This window comes from Harpia harpyja, chromosome 4 (genome assembly GCF_026419915.1).
Source record: "Harpia harpyja isolate bHarHar1 chromosome 4, bHarHar1 primary haplotype, whole genome shotgun sequence".
In the NCBI taxonomy this organism is placed as follows: domain Eukaryota; kingdom Metazoa; phylum Chordata; class Aves; order Accipitriformes; family Accipitridae; genus Harpia; species Harpia harpyja.
This window is the reverse complement of record NC_068943.1, coordinates 3916642-3937120: the sequence shown is the minus strand read 5'-3', so window position 1 is coordinate 3937120 and position 20479 is coordinate 3916642. Positions and strand designations below refer to the sequence as shown.

Below are 20479 nucleotides of genomic sequence, written 5' to 3'. Positions count from 1 at the left end.
ATCTACTACATTGAATTTAAATTAAAAAAATAATTACATAAAATCATACAACTTTTGGAAAGAATTTAAATGAATGGCCAAATGACAGAAACTGGGAGGTGGGGTGTATGGATTAACTTTAAATATCCCGGTTTAGAAGCGCAGAATACATCTACCACCTACAGAAGAACTTCAAGAATGTCAAAAAGGCCAGCGATGTCAACTGGAGTGCAAAGAAGGCCTTTAAAAGTAAATGGATATGTTTCAGAAAGGGAAGACATACGTTAAGCTAAGAATAGAGAAAAAAGCATAAATTCTGGCAATTTTTTTATAAAACAATAATATGGCAGAGCACGAAAGATTTTGAGGGACTACTTTCTAAAGAAAAAAAATCTAATAAGGAAGCTTTTAAGAACATACAGAAAGCAGCAAGATCTGCAGAGAGTTCAAAAGAGCAACAGACTATTAATCGAGAGTGTTCAGAAAAATAAAACCAAAGCAAGAAAGGAAAATTAATTGTGTCAACCACAGAGGAGGTCAAGGAAGACCCTAAACTGTGCCAAAGACGAATCTCCAACAAAAATGTCAGGAGAAAAGCTTTTGGAAGATAACTGACACAAGGTCAATTTGTTACTCTCCAAGACTTGATAACACTCACTCAAGACTTCTAAAGGATCTCAGATATAACAGTGCTGACATACTAGCAGTGGTGAATAACTTGTCACCTAAATAAACTCGGTAGCTAGAGAAAGGGAAGGGGCAAATGTGACTAACTTTAAAAAAGGGTTTCAGGATAGAGCATGGGAAATTAGACATTAATTAGTCTGACTTCCTATCTAGGCAAATTGATAGGAATGTAATAACAGTAGAATTAGTAAATATGTGCGAAATATAATAGGAAAAGTTAACACAGCTGTTGTAAAGTCATGCTTCATAATCTGTTAGAGTGCTTTGAAGTAGTCAAACAACATCTGGATAAAAATAACTCAGCTCATGTGATGTAGCTGAATTTCTAAATAGAAAGTCCAAACTTTATCACAAAAGGTGAAAGAAATCAAAGAAATCCTTTCAGTTTCTTTTTAACTTTGGGGCAACAGTTTATGGAGAGGGCACAGAAGACAAGAACAAAAGAGAAGGAAGTTCAGCTCGTAGCTGATAGATTTCTTGTGCCTAAGATTAATATCATCCCCATAACTGATGCACCGAACACCACAGAAAGGGGCCTCACAGGAAAATGAGCAGGATTAACCTCATACCTGGAGGTTAAGTAGCGTGTTAGGGTCAGTCTGGATTGCTGCAGAGGATCAGGTTTATTGGACAGACAGATGGTGACTATGAGCTATAGTACAACCCCCTTTTCACATGACATGAGCTATCACGGCAGACTTAGAAGAGAGGATGAGACCTCAGAGGATGGGAGATGTGTTGTGAATTAACGGAGCTGTAAGAATACACAGAATGATTCTGTGCTTAAACCAGCTGAATTGTGTCTTGGAAAAAGAGATTCTATTCCTACGTGTGCCTGTGGTGCTAAGTAAATCACTTAAACTAATCTTTCACAAGTTTTATCTTTGTTCTAGATACTTATGAGGGATACCATAAAAAAGTCGGGAAGGAGCTTAAGCTGTGTCTTCATAGCAAAGCTTGAATACTGTGCAATAAATAATGCACAGGGATCACACACTGTACAATAAAGAGAAAAAATATTGACTACTGGCTTATCGAAGTGAGCTCTGTCTACTCTTTGCACTAAGTGAGGTGAGACTTCTGGAAATAATATAATGTAATGATGTAATTAAAAACTGAATCATGATGCATATCCTTAACTAAATTTGCACTGGCAAATTCAATTCTAAAAGTTTACTAGCTTTTAAATACATTATTTTACAATCTTCCTTAAAATCTCCTAGTCATTTAATGTATTTTTGCTTTAATTTATTCATATTTAAACACATTTACTGAACAAACATGAATGTCAAATGTTTACATATCATTTTACATTTTAGAGTACATTGCAAATATTAACTAATTAGTCCTTCCCCAATAATCTGAAAGATAAGTAATATTATTTTTCTTATCAAGTTCAAGAAAAGGAATTAAGTCATAATTAAGAAGGACACATCCCAAAAGGCATTATTAGCTAGGTGTGATTTCTGGCCTAAAAATATTCTCCTGCATTCCTTGAAAATCATTCAATATTTCATCATCTGAGAATGCCCTGGGCCTCAAGCTTTACAGCCATTAAAGGCAGGGAAAAAATGCAAACATGAGGATGGAAATACTTTTGATAGCATTACAGTTTCACCATTTTCAACCAATCAATGTCTTTTACATTAACAGTTTGAATTATTTGACTTCTTCTTTGGACCACCATTCAGCTTTTAATTATAGATGTCAAAAATTTTCCTGTGCAGCAATACAGATCTATTTCTTTATAGAAGTGGTCTTGATTAAAACATAACAATTACCTCACAATCCTCTTTCTTCTTACAGTCCATTTTTTTTAGTGGAGAATTCAAAACGTGATTGAATTAGAAACTCTTTCTGCTTTACCTTCTGAGATAAGGCAACCAATATTTCAGTATAATAGTGCACAGTCACTATCAGCACTGAGCCTGTGATACCATCGCATTTACCCCACAGGAAGGCTTTTCTGTTCTAGACACTTAAATCAGTTGTCCAATCATTCCAGTAATTCCATATGATTCAGCTCCAAGAACCGACCTCTTACCTCCTTTTACCTTAGGTATTTTTAAAACATGCAACACTTTGTATAACATTAATTTGTTTGGATAAAACACCAGAAGGGAATACATTCAATAGTACTAATACTCTTGGAAGAGAGCAAGCATAAATACAAATGAACCAGTGTCAGCCACCTTGGACATCTTTGTATGTCATAATGGTGTATAATGCATATATCATTGTGCCAGTCAACCAAACCGGTATGTCCAATGGCAAAGTGCTGTCCCCTGATTAAATACCCACTTGGGTCATGGAAACAGACTATCAGTGTCATCATGGTGCCACACTGCGTGGTAGCTGGAAGGTCTGGTGACACAGGCAGCCATTTTACTCTGGCCCAGCACCACACTCATGTAGTTATGCTGCTGCCAGTCTCAAGTCTATGAAGTTGAGGGACTTTTTTCAAAAGTTCTATTTATGTCTTTTACTTGAGTGTGCTTTACTGCTATTACGGAGACAGGATTCCTACCAGGTTAACAAGATTCCAGGCTGACACAGTGGCACGCATTGCAAGCGGTGGCCTCTCATCATTGCTTTTTGTTCACCAGTTCCAGAGTGGGCTGCTAAAACACAAAGCCATGCTGCTGCAATTTCATAAGCAAAGGTGTAGATTTTTAAAATGGTTTACAAATCAAAGATGCTAAGTTTCACAGAAAACCCACAGGATTTTGTACCTTAAGCTCTTCACTTCAGAAAGTTGATTTGTGCTCCTAATTCATGCAGACATTATGAAAATTTTCCTGTAAGATTATCAGTATGATATGACATTGCTTACCATACATCTGAGCCATTTTTATTTCAGATCATTTTACCTCTTGAGACTGATAAGGAGAAAAATGAATAAACTTGATTTGGTCTCCTCAGTTTGTGTACTCAAGACTGTCTGGCCATCCCAAAATCATCTATAAGATCTCTCATTTCACTTATGTGAGCTGATTAACTGAAATCCAATAATTATATTTCTTTGTGGCAGAAAATACCCGCCCTTTTAACTTATTTCAAGTTTGCAGTACATACTGATATTTAATACTTCAACAGCAAAAGCAATATTGATTTCTGTATTGAATTCTATAAAGAAGAATTTAAAATAACTATGTAATATTCTCATTTGTCAGTGCCCTGAAGTAACAGAAGATCGGGAAGCAATATTAGCTTGACACATTCTACATATTCAGTGAGCGCTCTCTATACAATATCTAAATCCACAAATGAGAATTGTGTAGAAAATGAACACAACAAATATAAACAAAACAAATGAATAAACACATCATTTTAGTTTTAAAACTGAAAAAAAAATAATATACAAGGAAAAATATGAGAGCGGTTATTTGGCACATTAGTTTCAATGTAACAGTTCAATGTAAAATAACTAAATTGTCTGGGTGATTATTTTTCAAGAATTGAAAGAACATAATTCTACAATAATTGCTGATGCACCTGAAAGATGAAAAAAAACAGCAAGTGGGCTATAACCCAAATATTACAAAAAAGGTTCCCACATATTAAGCTCTCAATTTGCTATTATTTCGTGCATGAAGTAGGCAAATGTTGATGATTTTGCTCCTCTTTGCGCAGATTAAAGCACAGCTATATATTTATGTAAAAGCTACAGATACCTTCCTCTCTGGTGGTTCCTGTACAAGATCAGAATGGCCAATGTGAACTCTCTAGTTACATTTGTTTTATGTGATTGTCATTGGGTTTCAAGCGTGAGAGAATGGCTTCTTGGTAATCTTGGTCCTCAAATCTGGAGAATCAAGCAAGCCAGTTAACATTGCCAAGTGTCTTTAGCACTCACCTAACATATTCAACCTAGTCCCCTCTACCGCTTCCTTTCTGTGGGTCCTTGCCAGTAGGTCTCCCCTCCGGCGGTGCTATGGTGTGCTCATAAAGTATCATATAGAATCACAGAATGGTTTGGGTTGGAAGGGACCTTTAAAGATCATCTAGCCCCACCCCCCTGCCATGGGCAGGGACATCTTTCACTAGATTATAAGCAAAAAGATGTCCTAGCTGTGATTTTAAAATGATTTTAATTACATGACTACCTAAATTGACTTTCATTGAATATTTAAACCGATTTCTAAATCTCTTTTACAGTCTCTTAATTTCTACCTCACATTGTGTGATGGTCAACTATCTAAAAGAATATTGCTATTCTCTTCAACATCTACTGTTTTGTTCATTTTGATGAAGATGTTTCCCATCTTTTACCATAAAAACACCAGTAAAGTAATGCTTTATTGAAACTACTTCCAAGCACAATAAAAACATGTTCTTACTTGTTTAAGTTTCTTCAGATCTTCATCAAGTTCCAAGTTGTCCAAAATAACAGCAACAAACAAGCTGAGTAGAATCTACAAAACAATTGCAAATTATTTGTTAAAGCTTGTCTTCATTTTCTTAAGAAGTACTATGAAATGACATGGAAAAATGAGGGCCCTACTGATGTAAATGAGATTCTTGCCTTTGACATCTGTCTGCTAGCCATTTTGCAAGTAGTAAATTGTTTTTTAGCTTATCCTACAATTATTATATGAATTTTAAAATTCTGAATTCTAGGTTTTATGACCAATGCATTCTGTATGTGTAACAATATACCCATATAAAATGTATTTCACATGAAAAGAAAATTAAATTAATCAGAAATAATTAAAAAAGGGAAACACAAAGCAGAATCCTAAAACAGCTCATAAAACTAAGGCGCTTTTCAATTAAGGTGTGAATTTTTAGCACAGAGGCCACCTAACATTAATTTACTTTATGGACTGGCTTAATGCTCAGGGTGCCTCTGTGCAAAGTAGCTAACTCCACTTTGAAAGAAAAATAAGCTGCCTCATCATTTGCCTGCATTGGGAGCCACACTATAGGAAACTCATGCACTTTCAATTACTGTACATCAAATATTGTGTAGATATGCCTCTACAAGGAAGAATCCCAGGGGAAAAAAAGTGTATATCAGATTATTATATTTTCCTTGTGTAGAGATACTGACCAGAGGCCAAAGAAGCTGAAAATGTGACTGATATAGCTGAGAAGGGGAGAGAACTAGGAAAGCAAGGATGCAGGCGAGGGAGGATACCACTGTTCAGCACATATCCTCTGACAACTTACATCTTAAGGCAGTAAAATTGTATATACATAGCTTTAAAGCTGTCAGCAACTGCCAAGGTTTTAGTCTCTGCGGTTCAAGGCAAATATCCTCAAACATACTGAGCTCCTACAGGCAAACACCAATTTCCTAGAGATATCAGAAGGAATCTAAGCTCTTTTAAAAAAGAGTTACAGGCCTGAAATATTTCTGTAGTCTTGGACCACTGAGTCACAACCAGAACAGACATATCTGTCCACCACTGCTGTAAATGAAGTGTAAGTTTACCTGTCATTCAATCACACTGGAAAATTATTTCCCACCTATGTGGAAGATGAAATTTAAGTAGCTTAGTACACCAGACGAGGAGTTTGGAACTCAAACTGCAAATAAGCTGGATGTCTGGACCTTGTTCGAGAGCAAGATTCCCTTTCCCTCCATGAAATATAAAGGTACAGAAGACACAGGAAGGACTCTCACCCATAAATTTATAAAATGTCCATGTTCAGAAAAAGAAATGTTCTTTCACTAGGAAACTGGCTTTAGCAGTATGTAGAATTTCCTGCAGCTGTTCAAAAAGACATATTATATGCCACATACTTAAACAGTACCTCATAAGGTTTTCAGTGATCCGACCACTACAAACAGTGGAAGTTAAGGTGGCCTTCAGAATGGCAAAGCAAGACAGAATTCTGATAAAATACATAATCCCTGGCACAAACTACATTGATCCCTAACTGCTGATGAACAGTTTTTCTATCACTCTGTCAGAACTTTACAGTCTGGTGTTCTTCTTCTTTAGATACTTTATACAGTCTATGATAACTCCAGTACCTGCAGCTCAGAGCGTACTAGTTAAGGAAGTGCAGTTCCACACTAAAAAGAAGTATAGTACTCATTAAATCTATCACCCCTTACAGTCTTGCTGCTTCATGCACAGATAGGCATCAAGGCATCAAGACTTTCCTTAACTCCCTTTTCACTTTTTTTTCAACAAGAACAAAAGACAATATACCACAAAAGAAAAGTTAAATGCAAACTTGTTATTTGTTTAACTTCCTCTGCTGCCTTCTCAACTAATAACAGTCCTTGTTTCCAACAGAGGTTTTGTTTTTTGAGCTTCAACTTTTCTTTGCTTTCTAATGTAAAAACTATTCATTTCTTTCCAAGGCTCTATAGTCTGCTTTGCCAAATGCCTGCAATTATCACTTCTCCATTCTAATCCTACCCCTTTTTTGGCTGGTGAAAGTAATTTCTTCATTTGACTTCACTCTTGTTATTCACTGATGGCTGTTTATTCTTAGAACTCTTCTATTTGGTTTTAGTAGCAGCCCAACCGTTTTCGTGCTCCTTTACCAATTTCACGTTATTTTCCTTCTTTAAGCTTCTTTTGCCTCCAGATGACTGTCCTACATAGCTTTTTTCTTCCAGGGTCTGAGGAAGATCTTAGAACTGAAACTAACAACTTTGCAAGGCCAAGTAATTCTGCAAAGTTGTTTTAGCAGACTTTCTTCATCCATGTAAAATTTGCATAGGTGAATGAGAAGAAACGTGTACACTCATGAAGCAAAGCAAGTACCTTGTGCTTAAATGCAAATTCCCTGTAAAAGAACTGAGGATGCTGTACTGAAAAGTGACTTGCTGCTCCTAGCAAAGTAAGTGCTTTGAGTAAGCAAACGGAGAAGACCCAGATGACTCTTTCAAAACATGAAACAGAATACTAAAATTGCTCTTACAGCTAAGTTACTCCTCAATTCAGGTGTGAATTTTTAGCACAGAGGCCACCTGACACTAATTTACTTTATGGACTTACTTAATGCTCATTGAAGAGATAAAAATGGATTCCAGTTCAGACAATGTTCTTGGCAAAGAATCAGAAAAACAGCAATAAGATTCTCTACCCAGTAACTGCTTTCAAATCCATGACTAAAACTCACTTCCCTTTTGCTTTCTATCCCCAATTTCCAAGGAGTTTTAAAGATCCCTTCAGCATTAAAAGTTGCTTTTCCAGACCCCAAGAACTCCTCTGACTCTTGTGAATAAATTACATGTCCTATATATCTGCTAATACATACATTTGTTTGGCTTATACTTTAATATAGTTAAGCAGCTTTAAGACCATCAAATGCACTTTACTGCCATTTATAAACTGATCAAGATTTCAATCCATATGAAGGAACCTGCTGCACCCACAATTACAGTTGGATTATTCAGTCTTTAGAAGTGAAACAGGACATACTGTAAAGTAAAAGTAGATGGAAGTTGATGGAGATTGTATAAATACAGTTAGTACCTTATCTAAGTAGACAACTGAGCAAAGAAAGAACATGGAATGAAGAAAGTGAAAATAAGAATAAGTGCATGAAAAACTGCAGTGAATGCAAAATACAATATGAGAAAAAGTAGGAGTGAATTAAGGGTGTGTAAAATGGTTATTCCCCGATTGTGGTATTTTCTCTGTGTTGGTATTCAAAATACAGTACCGAGCCCTTACTGATATAGGATATCCGAAAAGCTGGTTTTTTTACCATTTTCTCTATAAAAAAATGTAAACATCCCATTTGGAATGCATACAGAAAAAAATGTGGTTTTTTATATAATCCCCATTTCCATACACATGCAGGAACTGCTGTATTAGTTCTCATTCTTTTATTGCTTGATATACTATATCATATATTTTCCATGCATTGATTTTGTAACATGCAACAGGAAAGCAGTGACTTCTAGTTAAGAGTTTATACCCTGAGGCTTTACGCTTCTCACTTTAATTACTGCTGCAAAGAGAATGCAATGGAAGCTGAGGAGACCATTCCTACATGATAAATAAAAGCACTTGCTTAACTCTGCAGTCATTAGAACTGTAAAGGTACAAGACAGTTAAGAATTACATTGTTAGTCTAGCAGTGTGACTTGGATCTTATGAAGAACACCACCTCACACCAGAACAAAGGCCACCACCTTATGCCACTTGGCTGAAGGGTAAATTCTATCACATCGAAGAACTAATCCTAAAGCCCTCTATGCTGAAAATGAGCATCACAATTAGTTTTAACTAGCTGAGAAAAGTAATACAGGAGCTATGAGAATAATTCAAAACAAAGAAAAGCACAGCACATTTGCAAGTGAGGACTTACCAGAGTAGCAAAAAGATGATATAGTATAAAATAAATAGCAACTACTGGTGCCCACATATGTCCTACAGCATTCAGTGTCTGATCCATGACATCCACCCATCCTTCCTGTGTGAGAATCTGAAACATTGACATGAATGCCTGCAAGAAAAAGAATTATAAACATATTAAGAATTCACAAATTACATTAATATGGTTTTACTGACACATTCCTCAATAAGCAACTCAACTGAGCAGTACACCTATTTTGGTTTGGTTTTTAAATCTTAATAAACAAATGTATTTCAATTTTTAGTCAGGTGAAACGCTATTCCAGAGCTAAAGGAGAAATAAATAGCTTAACCTTTGACTGAACTGTAATCTGCAACTTGTAAACACAGTCCTAGCTCCATTAGCCCATATGAAGAGCTTTTTGGTTTCCTCCAGGGCTGACAAAATAGGAGAAATATCCTGAGCATCAGAGATCATTGTTTTGAATGTTATACTGTACTGTGATTTTTTGATTATGCCTACTCTTCTGTGTTATCTCTCTATAAATACACGTATAATAAAGTGTTATAATTAAATGTGACCATATGTTTATGTTATCTTAATAGCAGAAGCATTCTAGGCACCTCACAGATGAAACTAACCAATACGAGGCAAGGTCCCAGCACTTCCACTCGTTTCAGTCAGTCAGATTCTTCCCCTATACATTTTGCAAATAGCATTCTTTGTGGAACTGTTCCTGTAACATTTTCAAATCCCTTCAGACCAGGGATACATGTCAAAAATAGAGGGAATAATGGAAACGTTTCAACCAACTGTCTTTGGTGATAGGAATATATGAATCCAGATAAGCCTAGAACCCAGATGGATGCCTTAGACCTTTGAAACCCCAACTTGAGCCTACAGCACAGACCAGAATCTAACTCAACGTGAACAATGTGTGAGCGTGACATGTACATCATACACAGACACTGAGGACTGTGCTCTGCCTCAGCCACAGAAGTTTGACTATGGTATGAAAGTGAAGTGTGGATCTTGATAGTCTTAAATCTCTCAGAGGCCAAACTGTTGCACAAGTTTCTTTCGCTTTTGCCTGACATCAAAAGTACTCTCTTTCCAGTCAGCAAGGATCAAAGCTGATATCTTACTGAAGTTTAATACATAACAAAAAAGTGTTAGAAACTGAAGACATTAACAATGCAGCTTCCAGGTAGTAGGATTCCTCGAATTCAGAATGTTGACACAGTGATAAAGATACATTATGTCTATGCTCAGTGTGCCTGACACCCCCAGCAACAGCAGATTAACACAATAATGCACTTGGCACAAAAAGAACAGGACTCTCCTTGTCACACCCATGAAAAAACAGTACCTGGAGAGCCCTTCACATCAATTTACCCTAAGCCCAAATGCAAGCTGGAAAAGCTGAAAACATGTGGATATATAAACTTATGTGCTTGAAAAAAAATAAAATGGGTTCTAATTCATTTTTAAAGCTAAACTAACTGGGGGGGAGACTTCAAGTATATATTACTAAAATAAACTACAGGCAAGTACTTTGCTTGGGCTCCTTATCAAGTTTGCAGAATTTTTCAAACAAAACAATGTCTTCTCTAAGTAGTTTCTCCCAATGCAAACAGGACCCTTAAGGTTACACCCACACCCTTAAGAGTGTCCACTCCAGCCTGTGATTTCTACCCTGCAGTGTACGCCAATTTACTCTAGAGCAGACTGTTCATGCGCATGCGTACAGCACTTGGTCCTGCATCTCCCCCTGGCCCTATGTGATGTCCCTGTGACCATAACACATCATTAATATTTGGTGACAAGGAGCTAGTTCCAACTATCTGAAATAATAAGGACGTGGCATAGCTTGCCACACGCTGTTTCTATATAATGATATCAAGGGTGTATGCTATACGCTTAGAATTTGAAAGGAGGGTCTGCAAGTGCAAAGCTGGCTGGGGTGGTGTAGGAGGGCTGGGTTGGGCAGGGACAATCTAATCCGATGCATCTTGTTATGCGAGGCACTGCATAAAAGGCACTGCCTCTTTGGAGTACCCCGTTGGAGAGAACTATTGCCCTGCCTGTGCCCAGGGACTGCCTGGGAGAGCTCGCTGGAAGCTAGAATGGTGGTTAACAACTAAGCAGTATCAGTACCTGGAGGTCAGTGCTTAAGCTCAGTGTCTGGCCCTCTTTCACTGACCACTGATGAGGATCCCAGGACTAAAGCTTTTTCTCCTCTGTCCATTATAACTAGTACATATTTTAAAGTACAAAAAGTGGATCATGGTTGTGGTTTCAGCCCAGCCAGTAACAAAGCGCCAGGTGGCCACTTCCTCACTCCCCTGCCCTGGCCCCAGTGGGAGGAAGAGGAGAAAATATAAAGAAAAAGCTCGTGGGTCGAGACAAAGACAGCGAGGGATCACTCACCAGTTATGGTCAAGTGCAAAAACCACACTGAACTTGAGGAAAAAAACCAAAATCAATTCAATTTACTACCAATCCAATCAAAACAAGGCTATTGGGAAGTAAACCCCAACCCGAGGAGAGCTTCCCCCCCACCCTCCCGCCTTCCCGCCTCAGCCCCACTCCCGGTTCTCTCTCCCCAGGGGAGCAGGGGACAGGGGCTGGGGTCGGTTCCTCACCCCTGGTCTCTGCCGCTCCTTCCTCCTCAGGGGGAGGAGGACTCCGCGCTCGGCCCCTGCTCCGCCGTGGGCTCCTCTCTCCCCGGGCTGCAGGCGGGCATCTGCTCCCCCGCTCCCCGCCATGGACTGGGGGGGGACAGCCTGCCGCCTGGTCTCCCCACGGGCTGCAGGGGCATCCCCTCCTTCCTCCCCGACCTCGGGATCCGCACAGGGGATCCTTTCCCATCCCGATCCCCCGGCTCCCGGCAGGTTTCCCCTCTGGAATCTGTTCTCCCAGAGGCGCTGCCGCCGTCGCTGAGGGGCTCGGCCTGGGCCAGCGGCGGGTCCGGCTCCCAACGGGGGAAGATTCCAGCAGCTTCCAGCAGGAGCCGGCCCTGCGGACCCTCACCTGCTACCAAAACCCCGCCACTCAAACCCAAAACAATCATGTTGCCTCTAGATTGTGTTCAGAGGAAGAACTGTGCATTTTTACTCTGTCGGGGGGGGGGGGGGGGGGGTGTCCCAAACATTTAGTGGCTAAGGGCTTTGTAAAAAGTTTGCCTGCTGGCTCTCACAAAAAACCCCACACCAGAATCCAGCTCGGTTTCTTATTGCTGCTATGGTCTGTGGCACTCCAAAGCAGACAGAAGCATAAGCACACTGTTAGGCTAAGACCAAGGAGTTTGAGAGCTATTTTTACAGTTGCTTTTCAGAATTAAATCACACTAATCGAATTTTCAGAGATGATTAAGCCTACAAGTCCAAATCACTCACAAGAAGTGAAGCTAAGGTGTACATGGAACAGATCGAGGCATCCAAGTGAGCGATTGCGCACATTCGGAGATGAAGTTCAGCTTAGGACTTTAATTTCTACATCAGCAACTTCTTGACCGAATGTAATGTCCCAACCTTTCCTTTGAACACACAGACCCCACAGAGAACAAAGGCTAGCATAAACTGGAAGCAGCAGAGAAAACTGCTCGCAAATACCTTTCTGTAAATTCTTTGTCAGCTAAAATCTTTGCTGTGGCCTGTGTTAGGAGAGCCCAAACACGAGGGCTGGAATTTGCACAGTGCCCTTTATTTTATGTTCCTGCCAGCAACGTCAGCCTTAACTAGCACGCTGCTGACCTGCGGCCCAATCCTCCTGTCGAATTAGTGCCCCTCACAGCCACACAGGCAGACTCCTTACGCCGTGCAAAATTACAAATTCTTATTAGTGATTCCTTTCCTTACAAAAAATCATGATGAGGGTTCTGCAAAAAAAACCCAACCCCAACAAGTGTTATCTAGCTCTGCAGAATACGCAGAGGAAGAAACATTTGGGATCTTTAGCTAGGAGAGGCCTTTTGTCGCCAGAGGAGCAGGCATAAAACAAGGTGGAAATTCAGCCTCCTTTATAGCTGCCGGTGGTGCCTGAGGGTGAAGGAGACAACCACCCCATCGGTGCTCAGCACCGCTTCTCGGCTTCCCTTTGTGAGGGGGAGGCGAAGCTAAACCAGTTGTCCATAAAGCATATAGTTATATAAAATGGCCTTTCAATATAATTTAAACATTTTATTATAACATTAAAGTCCAGTACCTGACAAAACGTTAGTTTTAAGAAAATAAGGCTGTAAACAATGAGTACGTGCTTTGCACCCAGCAATCTCCTTCGGAGCAAGTTATTTTTAGCTGAAAGGTATACTTCCCACTGTTTATTTTAAAATTAATTTGAAACGCAACTAGCTGACAGAATCAACATCTGTGAAGATGAGACAGAGATTTATGCAAATGGTGATTTTCTGAATTAATTTGTGTTATAGAAAAGACTGTCAATTTCTTTGAGTATTTATGCCCTATTACTTAATTAGCTGTTTTGATGATGGAAGTCAAACTACCTTTTTATTTATAGTGGAAGATTGGCAAAGGTTCGGTGGAATACATGAGCCAAAGTGCCAGTTCTCATATCTTGTGCAATTATTACAGGGGTGGTGCCACACAAATTACTACTTACAGTTATAATGTACTCAACTTGTAACTGCTACTTGTCCATAAAATATTATGGGCCAAATCCTAATGGCCTTATTCATGGAAGCAGTCCTACAATCAGTGGGATTACATCTGCAAATTAAGCTAACAGGATTTAGGCCAGTGCTGTGCAATGCTTGCAACCTGTTCTGCCTGTGTAAACTTACCTTTTTCTCCTAACATAGTCATGAGTGCTCAATAACACCCTGAGAGAAGAGTAGCCATCCTGTAAAAATGTGGCAGTGGCACTGAGATTGTAACTGCACCAGAGAATTAAGACTACATTGTTCAGCTTTTTTAACGGATGATACTTAGGTTGAACTAACATTTCACAACTTGAGCTTCCTCCAACCTCAAGGCTAGGAGCGAAGTCCTGGTTTTGCTGAAGAGTGGGATTTTTGCTGCTGAGATCAGTTGGGCCTGGCTTTCATCTTGTGTTGACCCATTTAAAAGAAGAGCAGTATTCCCAGCTTTGTAACTTGAGACACCGAGTAGTCAGCACATGGCCCCAAACCCCAAGAGAAACCAGGGCATGGAAATCAGAGACACTAACAACGTGGTTTGTTTTCCGTACAGGGAATTGTAAAATTTCTTAGCACCCATCTTTCACCAATGCCTTTGAACAGCTCCCCCCAGTCCCCTTCCTCCTCAGGGGGCCCAGCCACCCCCTGTCCTTCTCACGGCTCAGTATGCGCAGCCCAAGAAGACGTGCAAAAATAGAAATGGTGGATCGGTTAAAAACAGTACAGCAAACATCTGTATTTTTATACTTGGCATTAGAGAGAAAGGCAGTCCATTTGGGAAGTTGCAATGGCCAAAAGAAGGGTGAAATTTGTAGCCATGGCAACACCGAGCTTGTGCCTACTGACTGTTGTCAGGAAACCATGTGAAAACATGCAATTTAGAGGCATTAGCGAAAGGAGGAGGTCTACTTGTTCCAAAACCCATACTGTGCCTTCTTATAAAGCACTTACAGTTTCAAAATCATTTTAGGTTTTGCCTGTTTCGGTGTAGAAAGCACTTTACTGTACAAACTCAAAATTTAGCCTCTAGTGTCACCGTCTTTGTTAGTGTGCTTGTCCTCTCTGTATTTGTAACTGAAAAGGTCCACAGCAACAGTCCTGGCCATTTTAGGTTTGCTCTTCTGTTATGTGGGCTATGCTGGACCTTATTCTCACCAACAAGGAGGGGCTGGTGGGGAATGTGAAGCTCAAGGGCAGCCTTGGCTGCAATGACCATGAAATGCTGGAGTTCGAGATCCTTAGGGCAGCGAGGAGGGTGCACAGCAAGCTCGCTACCCTGGACTTGAAGAGAGCAGACTTTGGCCTCTTCGGGAATCTGCTTGGTAGAGTTCCATGGGATACAGCCCGGGAGGGAAGGGGGGCCCAAGAAAGTAGGTGGTTGTGAACCTGCCTTATTTTAATTATACTACAATAATTCATTCAGGACTTTCATTGTCATTTTACATAAATAATAAAAATAATTCTAAAACAAAATTCCATGGTGATTTCAAACTTGCAGTTGGAAGTTTTTTTCAGAAATTATACATGGGGCTGGGCATACCGCATGGTGGTAATATCACCCAGTTTAGAGATGGAGGCCCGACTTCATTAGAAAAGCTTAAGTTTTATCATATTTTTCTTGGTTTTTTCCACATTTAAAAAATGAATTATACTGAATTCTTAATGATCCTACTGGCTGCTTTTCTAAGCAAGTTTTCCAAAATAGAAAGCATGGTGTAACATTATTCCCTGTGGGTAGGTATTTTTTGTCTTACATTTGATGGCGAACTTCCCATACATCAAGTCCAGATTGATAATTACAAAATGTTGCCGAGCCATTTTATTTGCTAAATGCATGACCCTTGAGGCTGCTTTATTCATTGTTATTTAATTGTTCCAGCCAATGCACTTTCACTAAAATAGATACATTGGATAACCAAGCTGGAATGACAGAAACAAATAAATTGTCACTGGAACGAATCCATGTACACTCAGTCTAATCCATTATTAAAGAAATGGCAGTATTTTCATTCAGAACAGTGTGCTTCAATAAATACGTTAGCTCCAATTTCCAATGATTTTCAATGTTCTGTTCTGAATTAACGCAATGCCCGTAAATATCCATTATTTATACCCAAAAGGCAAACACTTATTTTGTCAATGCAGACAAGTTTTATAACCCTGTGTAAAACAAGCATTCCTGTACAAATCAAGAACAACCACTTTTATAATATGAAGATATAAATCATGTGTAGACATGTTTTATATAAATTTTGTGGCTAATATTCACGATTGTGCACATGAATCCTCTTTCTGTAACATGCTAGAGTACCATTAAGCCATATGCTTTGTTGTGTTATCATCAGGGTGCATACGTAAAATTTCTCTATATTCCCTCAACAGCAGAAGTAGAATACCTAACCCAAAGAAAGACAAATTTCACTACTGAAGGACTACAGGAAGACTGTTACACCCAGAAAATACAATTCTTTTATCTACACATATGGAGATGAACTGCTCCATGGTTCTCAGTAGGAAAGGAAGAACGTTAATATAATAACAAATATGATAGAATCATTGAATCATAGAATCATTTAGGCTGGAAAAGACCTTTAAGATCATTGAGTCCAACCGTTAACCTAACACTGCAAAGTCCACCATCAATGGTAAGAAAATGTCTTATTAATGATAAGAAAATAATAACAAGCAACGAGTAATCAATGTTTTTCATACTTGCCCGTGGAAAAGTTGTAAATCTATCCAGTTCTTCCACAAAGCAAAACATCTGTAAACTGATTGCTGACATGACGATTAAAAGGCTGGCAGTAAATACCACCAAACTCCCAAGTTTTTTTCCGGGTCCAAATATCTTATACACAAAATCCTCCAAAGCAGGAGAAATCTTTATAAGCCGAACTACTCTAAGAACCTGCAAAGAAAAAGAAAATAAAACAGCATTAATTATTTGATTATCACATTAATCAACAACTACTCACAGGATCAGAAACTTCAAGGCCAAAAAGAGACTTACAGCCTTGTAGCCCAGTAAATATCAGGTTGCCACTGCTTCTAACAGACCACAACTCGTGTGTTAGGTTAAGAACACAAGCCCTAGAACCTGTCAGGTTTTGTCTGTACTTATCTTGGCCTGCCTGGAGATTTGTTTTAGCTAGCAACAGCAGTTACCCAATTACCAGGTGACTGTTAACCTACTTTGCCTTTTGCTTAGCTTTTTATGATTGTGTGGTGTAATGCTTATTGTTACATATATCTTTTTTTCTAATATATAGTAATAACAAGCTGTAATTTTGCATAGAATGAGCTATCCATGACCCTTTCATAAAATGGAGCATCAAGGCATACAGGCACGGGAGGTCTTGACAGCAGAGGTCTTGCGAGTACAGGCATGGGAGGATACTGAAGGCCCTCAAGGTTATAATCAACTCACCAATCACGAAGAGTCATCACAGAAATGCAGTTGGGTAAAGGTGTTTTGGGCATAACAAAGGGAACAAAGACATAGGCAAAACACACCACAGTTAGTAAATCTGAATGTAGTGTGGAATTACAGACCATTGAAGGTTTATAGTGTTTTACCAAACATAAGAATGGCTTCAGGCAGAGGTCAAAATATATCAGTCTAGATTTAACAACTGAGAATCTACTGCAGTGCTAGGTAAATTGCTCCAGTTTGATTATCATCACTGTTAAAAATTCGTATTTATTCTAAATGGACAGGGTCCTGAACAGTCTTTGAAGAAAGCTCTGCTTTGAGCAGCAGGCTAGATGAGATGACTTTGAAAGGCCACTTCCAACCTAGATTTTTCTATCATTCTATGTTATTTGTTACACCAGGTTACATATTCACATAAAGAACTGCCAACTCTTCTTCCACAGATCATCTTTCCATTTCAGTGACCCAAGGCAAAATTGCTTGGCATTGTGTACCATATAACCTAGCAAGTTTGGTAATGAACATATTTTGCTATTCCATACAAGGGAAATTTTGGGTGGCATTTCTCAATATCAGAGGAAACATAATTGTGTGCCACTGACATATTTCACATATTTGACACCTCTCAGTATTAGTAGTGGCAGCAGAACTGTGATCGTGTGTGGAACTCCTGACCCATTAACTGCGGAGTCTACCTTGGAAAAGCTGCTGACAGCTCTGGTTCTCCTATTTATGCCACTGATGGTGGCACAAACAGTGACATGAACATCAGTGCCAACAAGAGGCAGTGGCAGCAACAGCAGTTGCTGGAGAAAACAGACAGCAGCATATGGGGCAACTGAGATTCTGCAGTTCTTACAAAGAAAAAGACTCTCTAGTCCAAGGTATAGCCTCTATTTCCACAAGAATCATATTGAAACTGAAAGGTAGGAATTACAGTGCAATTATAGGCTGACCTTATGTACAAGTCAAATACAATTACTGTGCTGTTTTTGGCAAGAAAGTAAGTTTGACAGAAGTTGTTCACAGAAGGAGTTCACTGTACCTTGTAGCTTGCTAATAATGTAAACCTTTGCATTTTGCATGAAACTCATCTCCCTACCTATCTGTCAGGTACACAGAATATGCTACTCATCTAGGCTTTACTGCCAAAGGAGAAAGAGAGAGAGAAAGCCAACTCAAGAGAACAATTTATTCCAAACACACCAGACCCCTTGTGTGAGATGGGATGAGCCTTCACTGTCCTCAGTAGTTAAAAAGGGTCCTAGATACAGAGGTTACACTAGACAGCTTAACTTTCACAACATTAGAACAAGGTGAGATAAAGTCCTTTCTTTCACATCGGTACCGTGATCACATTACATGTAATCTGAGTACATGAAACTGGTTACCAAGACAGTGACGGATGGTGTGATGAGTGAGATTTCCAAGTACTATGAACATTAAACATGGTGCCTTCTTACTTACAAGATCTAATTGCAGTGTAAATGTTAGCTCTGTTCCCGTCAATACTAGTTTCAGCACTGACCCCAGTGGGGTGAAGATTTCATGCTTGTCGGTATTCTGAGTTGTGGTTTAGATAAACTGTATTATCTGCCTTAATTTTTCCCCCCTTCCTTTGGGGAACTTTAATTGACCTTTAAGCAACACACTGATCTTATTGATACTACTTGTTTTTTTCATTTATTTTCATTAGGTGACAAGTTGAATCTAGCAAAAGTACACTCTAATGAACATTTATGCATTCTATGTAATTGGATTGCAACTTGTATTAAATTTAAGAGCTGTAGAAGGTGCACTATTTGGATTAAATATCAGATTATGTTAAAAACCAAATCAAAATGAAAAATACAAAAGAGGAACCACAGCTTTGTTACAAGGAATGGCTGCATCTCCTAAAAGAGATGATATTTATTCAGAAAATGACTCAGCAATATTTTCCCCAAGCACAAATACAATACCACCTCTTCATTCCAGTATAGGTCAAATTCTGTTTAAATCTCTCCCTTTTATGCCGGTTCATTACAGGTCTCTGCAATAATATGCAAATTCTGTCACTTCTCCACTGATTTTGTGTTCTATAGATTATAGCCATGGAATGGTGCTTGCTGTAGTCTTTCACAGAAGGCTTTGCAAAGTGTTTTGAATGAATGTACAGTGACTGCAAGAAAGAGAGGTGGGAGGGTGGACGATAGCCAATGTGGTGAAGAGTGAATGATGAGTTGGCAAAAGGTAATGATAAAGACCAGTGAATAATGCAGACTGAAATATATGCTAAGGACGACTAGATAAGCCAAATGATATTTCTGCTTGCTATCCTGGAATGTGTCAAATAAGACTTCTGTTTTCAGTAATCTGTTTTGTTGGCTGACAAGGAACACATTAAACCTGTCATCATTAATACCTAAAGGCCTGGAAATCTGGCTAACGTCAAGATGTATCCATGTGAAAAAGACTTTTTGACCTTGGCTGATTTGAAAATGTGTTATCTAGCTTGCCCAGAAGCTTAATTGTGGGGGAATACGGTGCATACCTCCTTCACACGCTGACATCAAAGGTAAAGTATTTTCCAACCTTACTGTCATTTGCCTCTTAGGGGATTTGGATTGCAAAATACAACCCAAATCTTTCAGTGTAGCAGGTGTTTCTGCTTGTAAAATGTATGTCTCATATACTTTGGGAAAAAAAAAAATCACATCCTGACATTTTCTGTCATAAAAGCTAGCATTTTTAAAAAAAAACCACCACCACCCCCGCCCCACGAAACCAATTAAATCCATTAAAAAGAAAAGAATTATTATTTTATTATCAACATCTGGCTACATTTTAATTATACTTTCAATCCTATGAGTTAGTGATGATGTTACCCATTTAGTCCAACATGTTCATAATTTGTACTTAAAATTCCTAGAAAGAAATCACGAGAGCTAAGTGGACTCTGCTGTAATAAGTATGGACCAACTATTAACTAAGTTGCTAACCATTTTAACTGAGACCTCCCAGCTAGGTTTCTTGTGTAGTTTTGACACAAGAGTGCAATGGCACTCACAGATCATCCTTTCTTGCAGGTTAGAAATATCATGCCACATTGAATAACAACATTTTACATATTTGGACAGCAAAATCAAAGCTATAACCATCTAAAATCCTTCAAATGATACCAGGTGAAAGCAAAATAGAATTTGTCATCCTGAAAGCTTTCTTGAGCAGGTTTGTAGAACCATTTAGAAAAAATACAGGATGGCATTTGCAGAAGTCTGAAAAGGCTATCGTATTTCAACCCACACTTGGGAAGACTGCTTGCCCCATATTGTACTCACTTGATTACAATATGTGTCACTGTAGCTAATCACATTTATTGACAAGACTCTGTCTGATGATTTATTATTTGCCTTTATTGATCGTTAATTATTCACCATGCCAATCCATTGCTGAATAATGGACAGATACAA

At 38.9% G+C, this 20479-nt stretch overlaps 1 protein-coding gene across 3 annotated transcripts in view; it reads right to left on the bottom strand.

The window, feature by feature from the left end:
- Positions 1-20479, bottom strand: part of NALCN (sodium leak channel, non-selective) — a 245639-nt gene that overhangs the window by 92001 nt on the left and 133159 nt on the right. For all 3 annotated transcript variants that reach the window (XM_052785688.1, XM_052785689.1, XM_052785690.1), the window contains 3 exons: positions 16311-16502; positions 8950-9087; positions 5007-5081 (listed from right to left, as the gene is read on the bottom strand). In XM_052785688.1, the coding sequence (XP_052641648.1) occupies positions 5007-5081; positions 8950-9087; positions 16311-16502 (405 nt within the window). The remainder of the gene's footprint in view (positions 1-5006; positions 5082-8949; positions 9088-16310; positions 16503-20479) is intronic.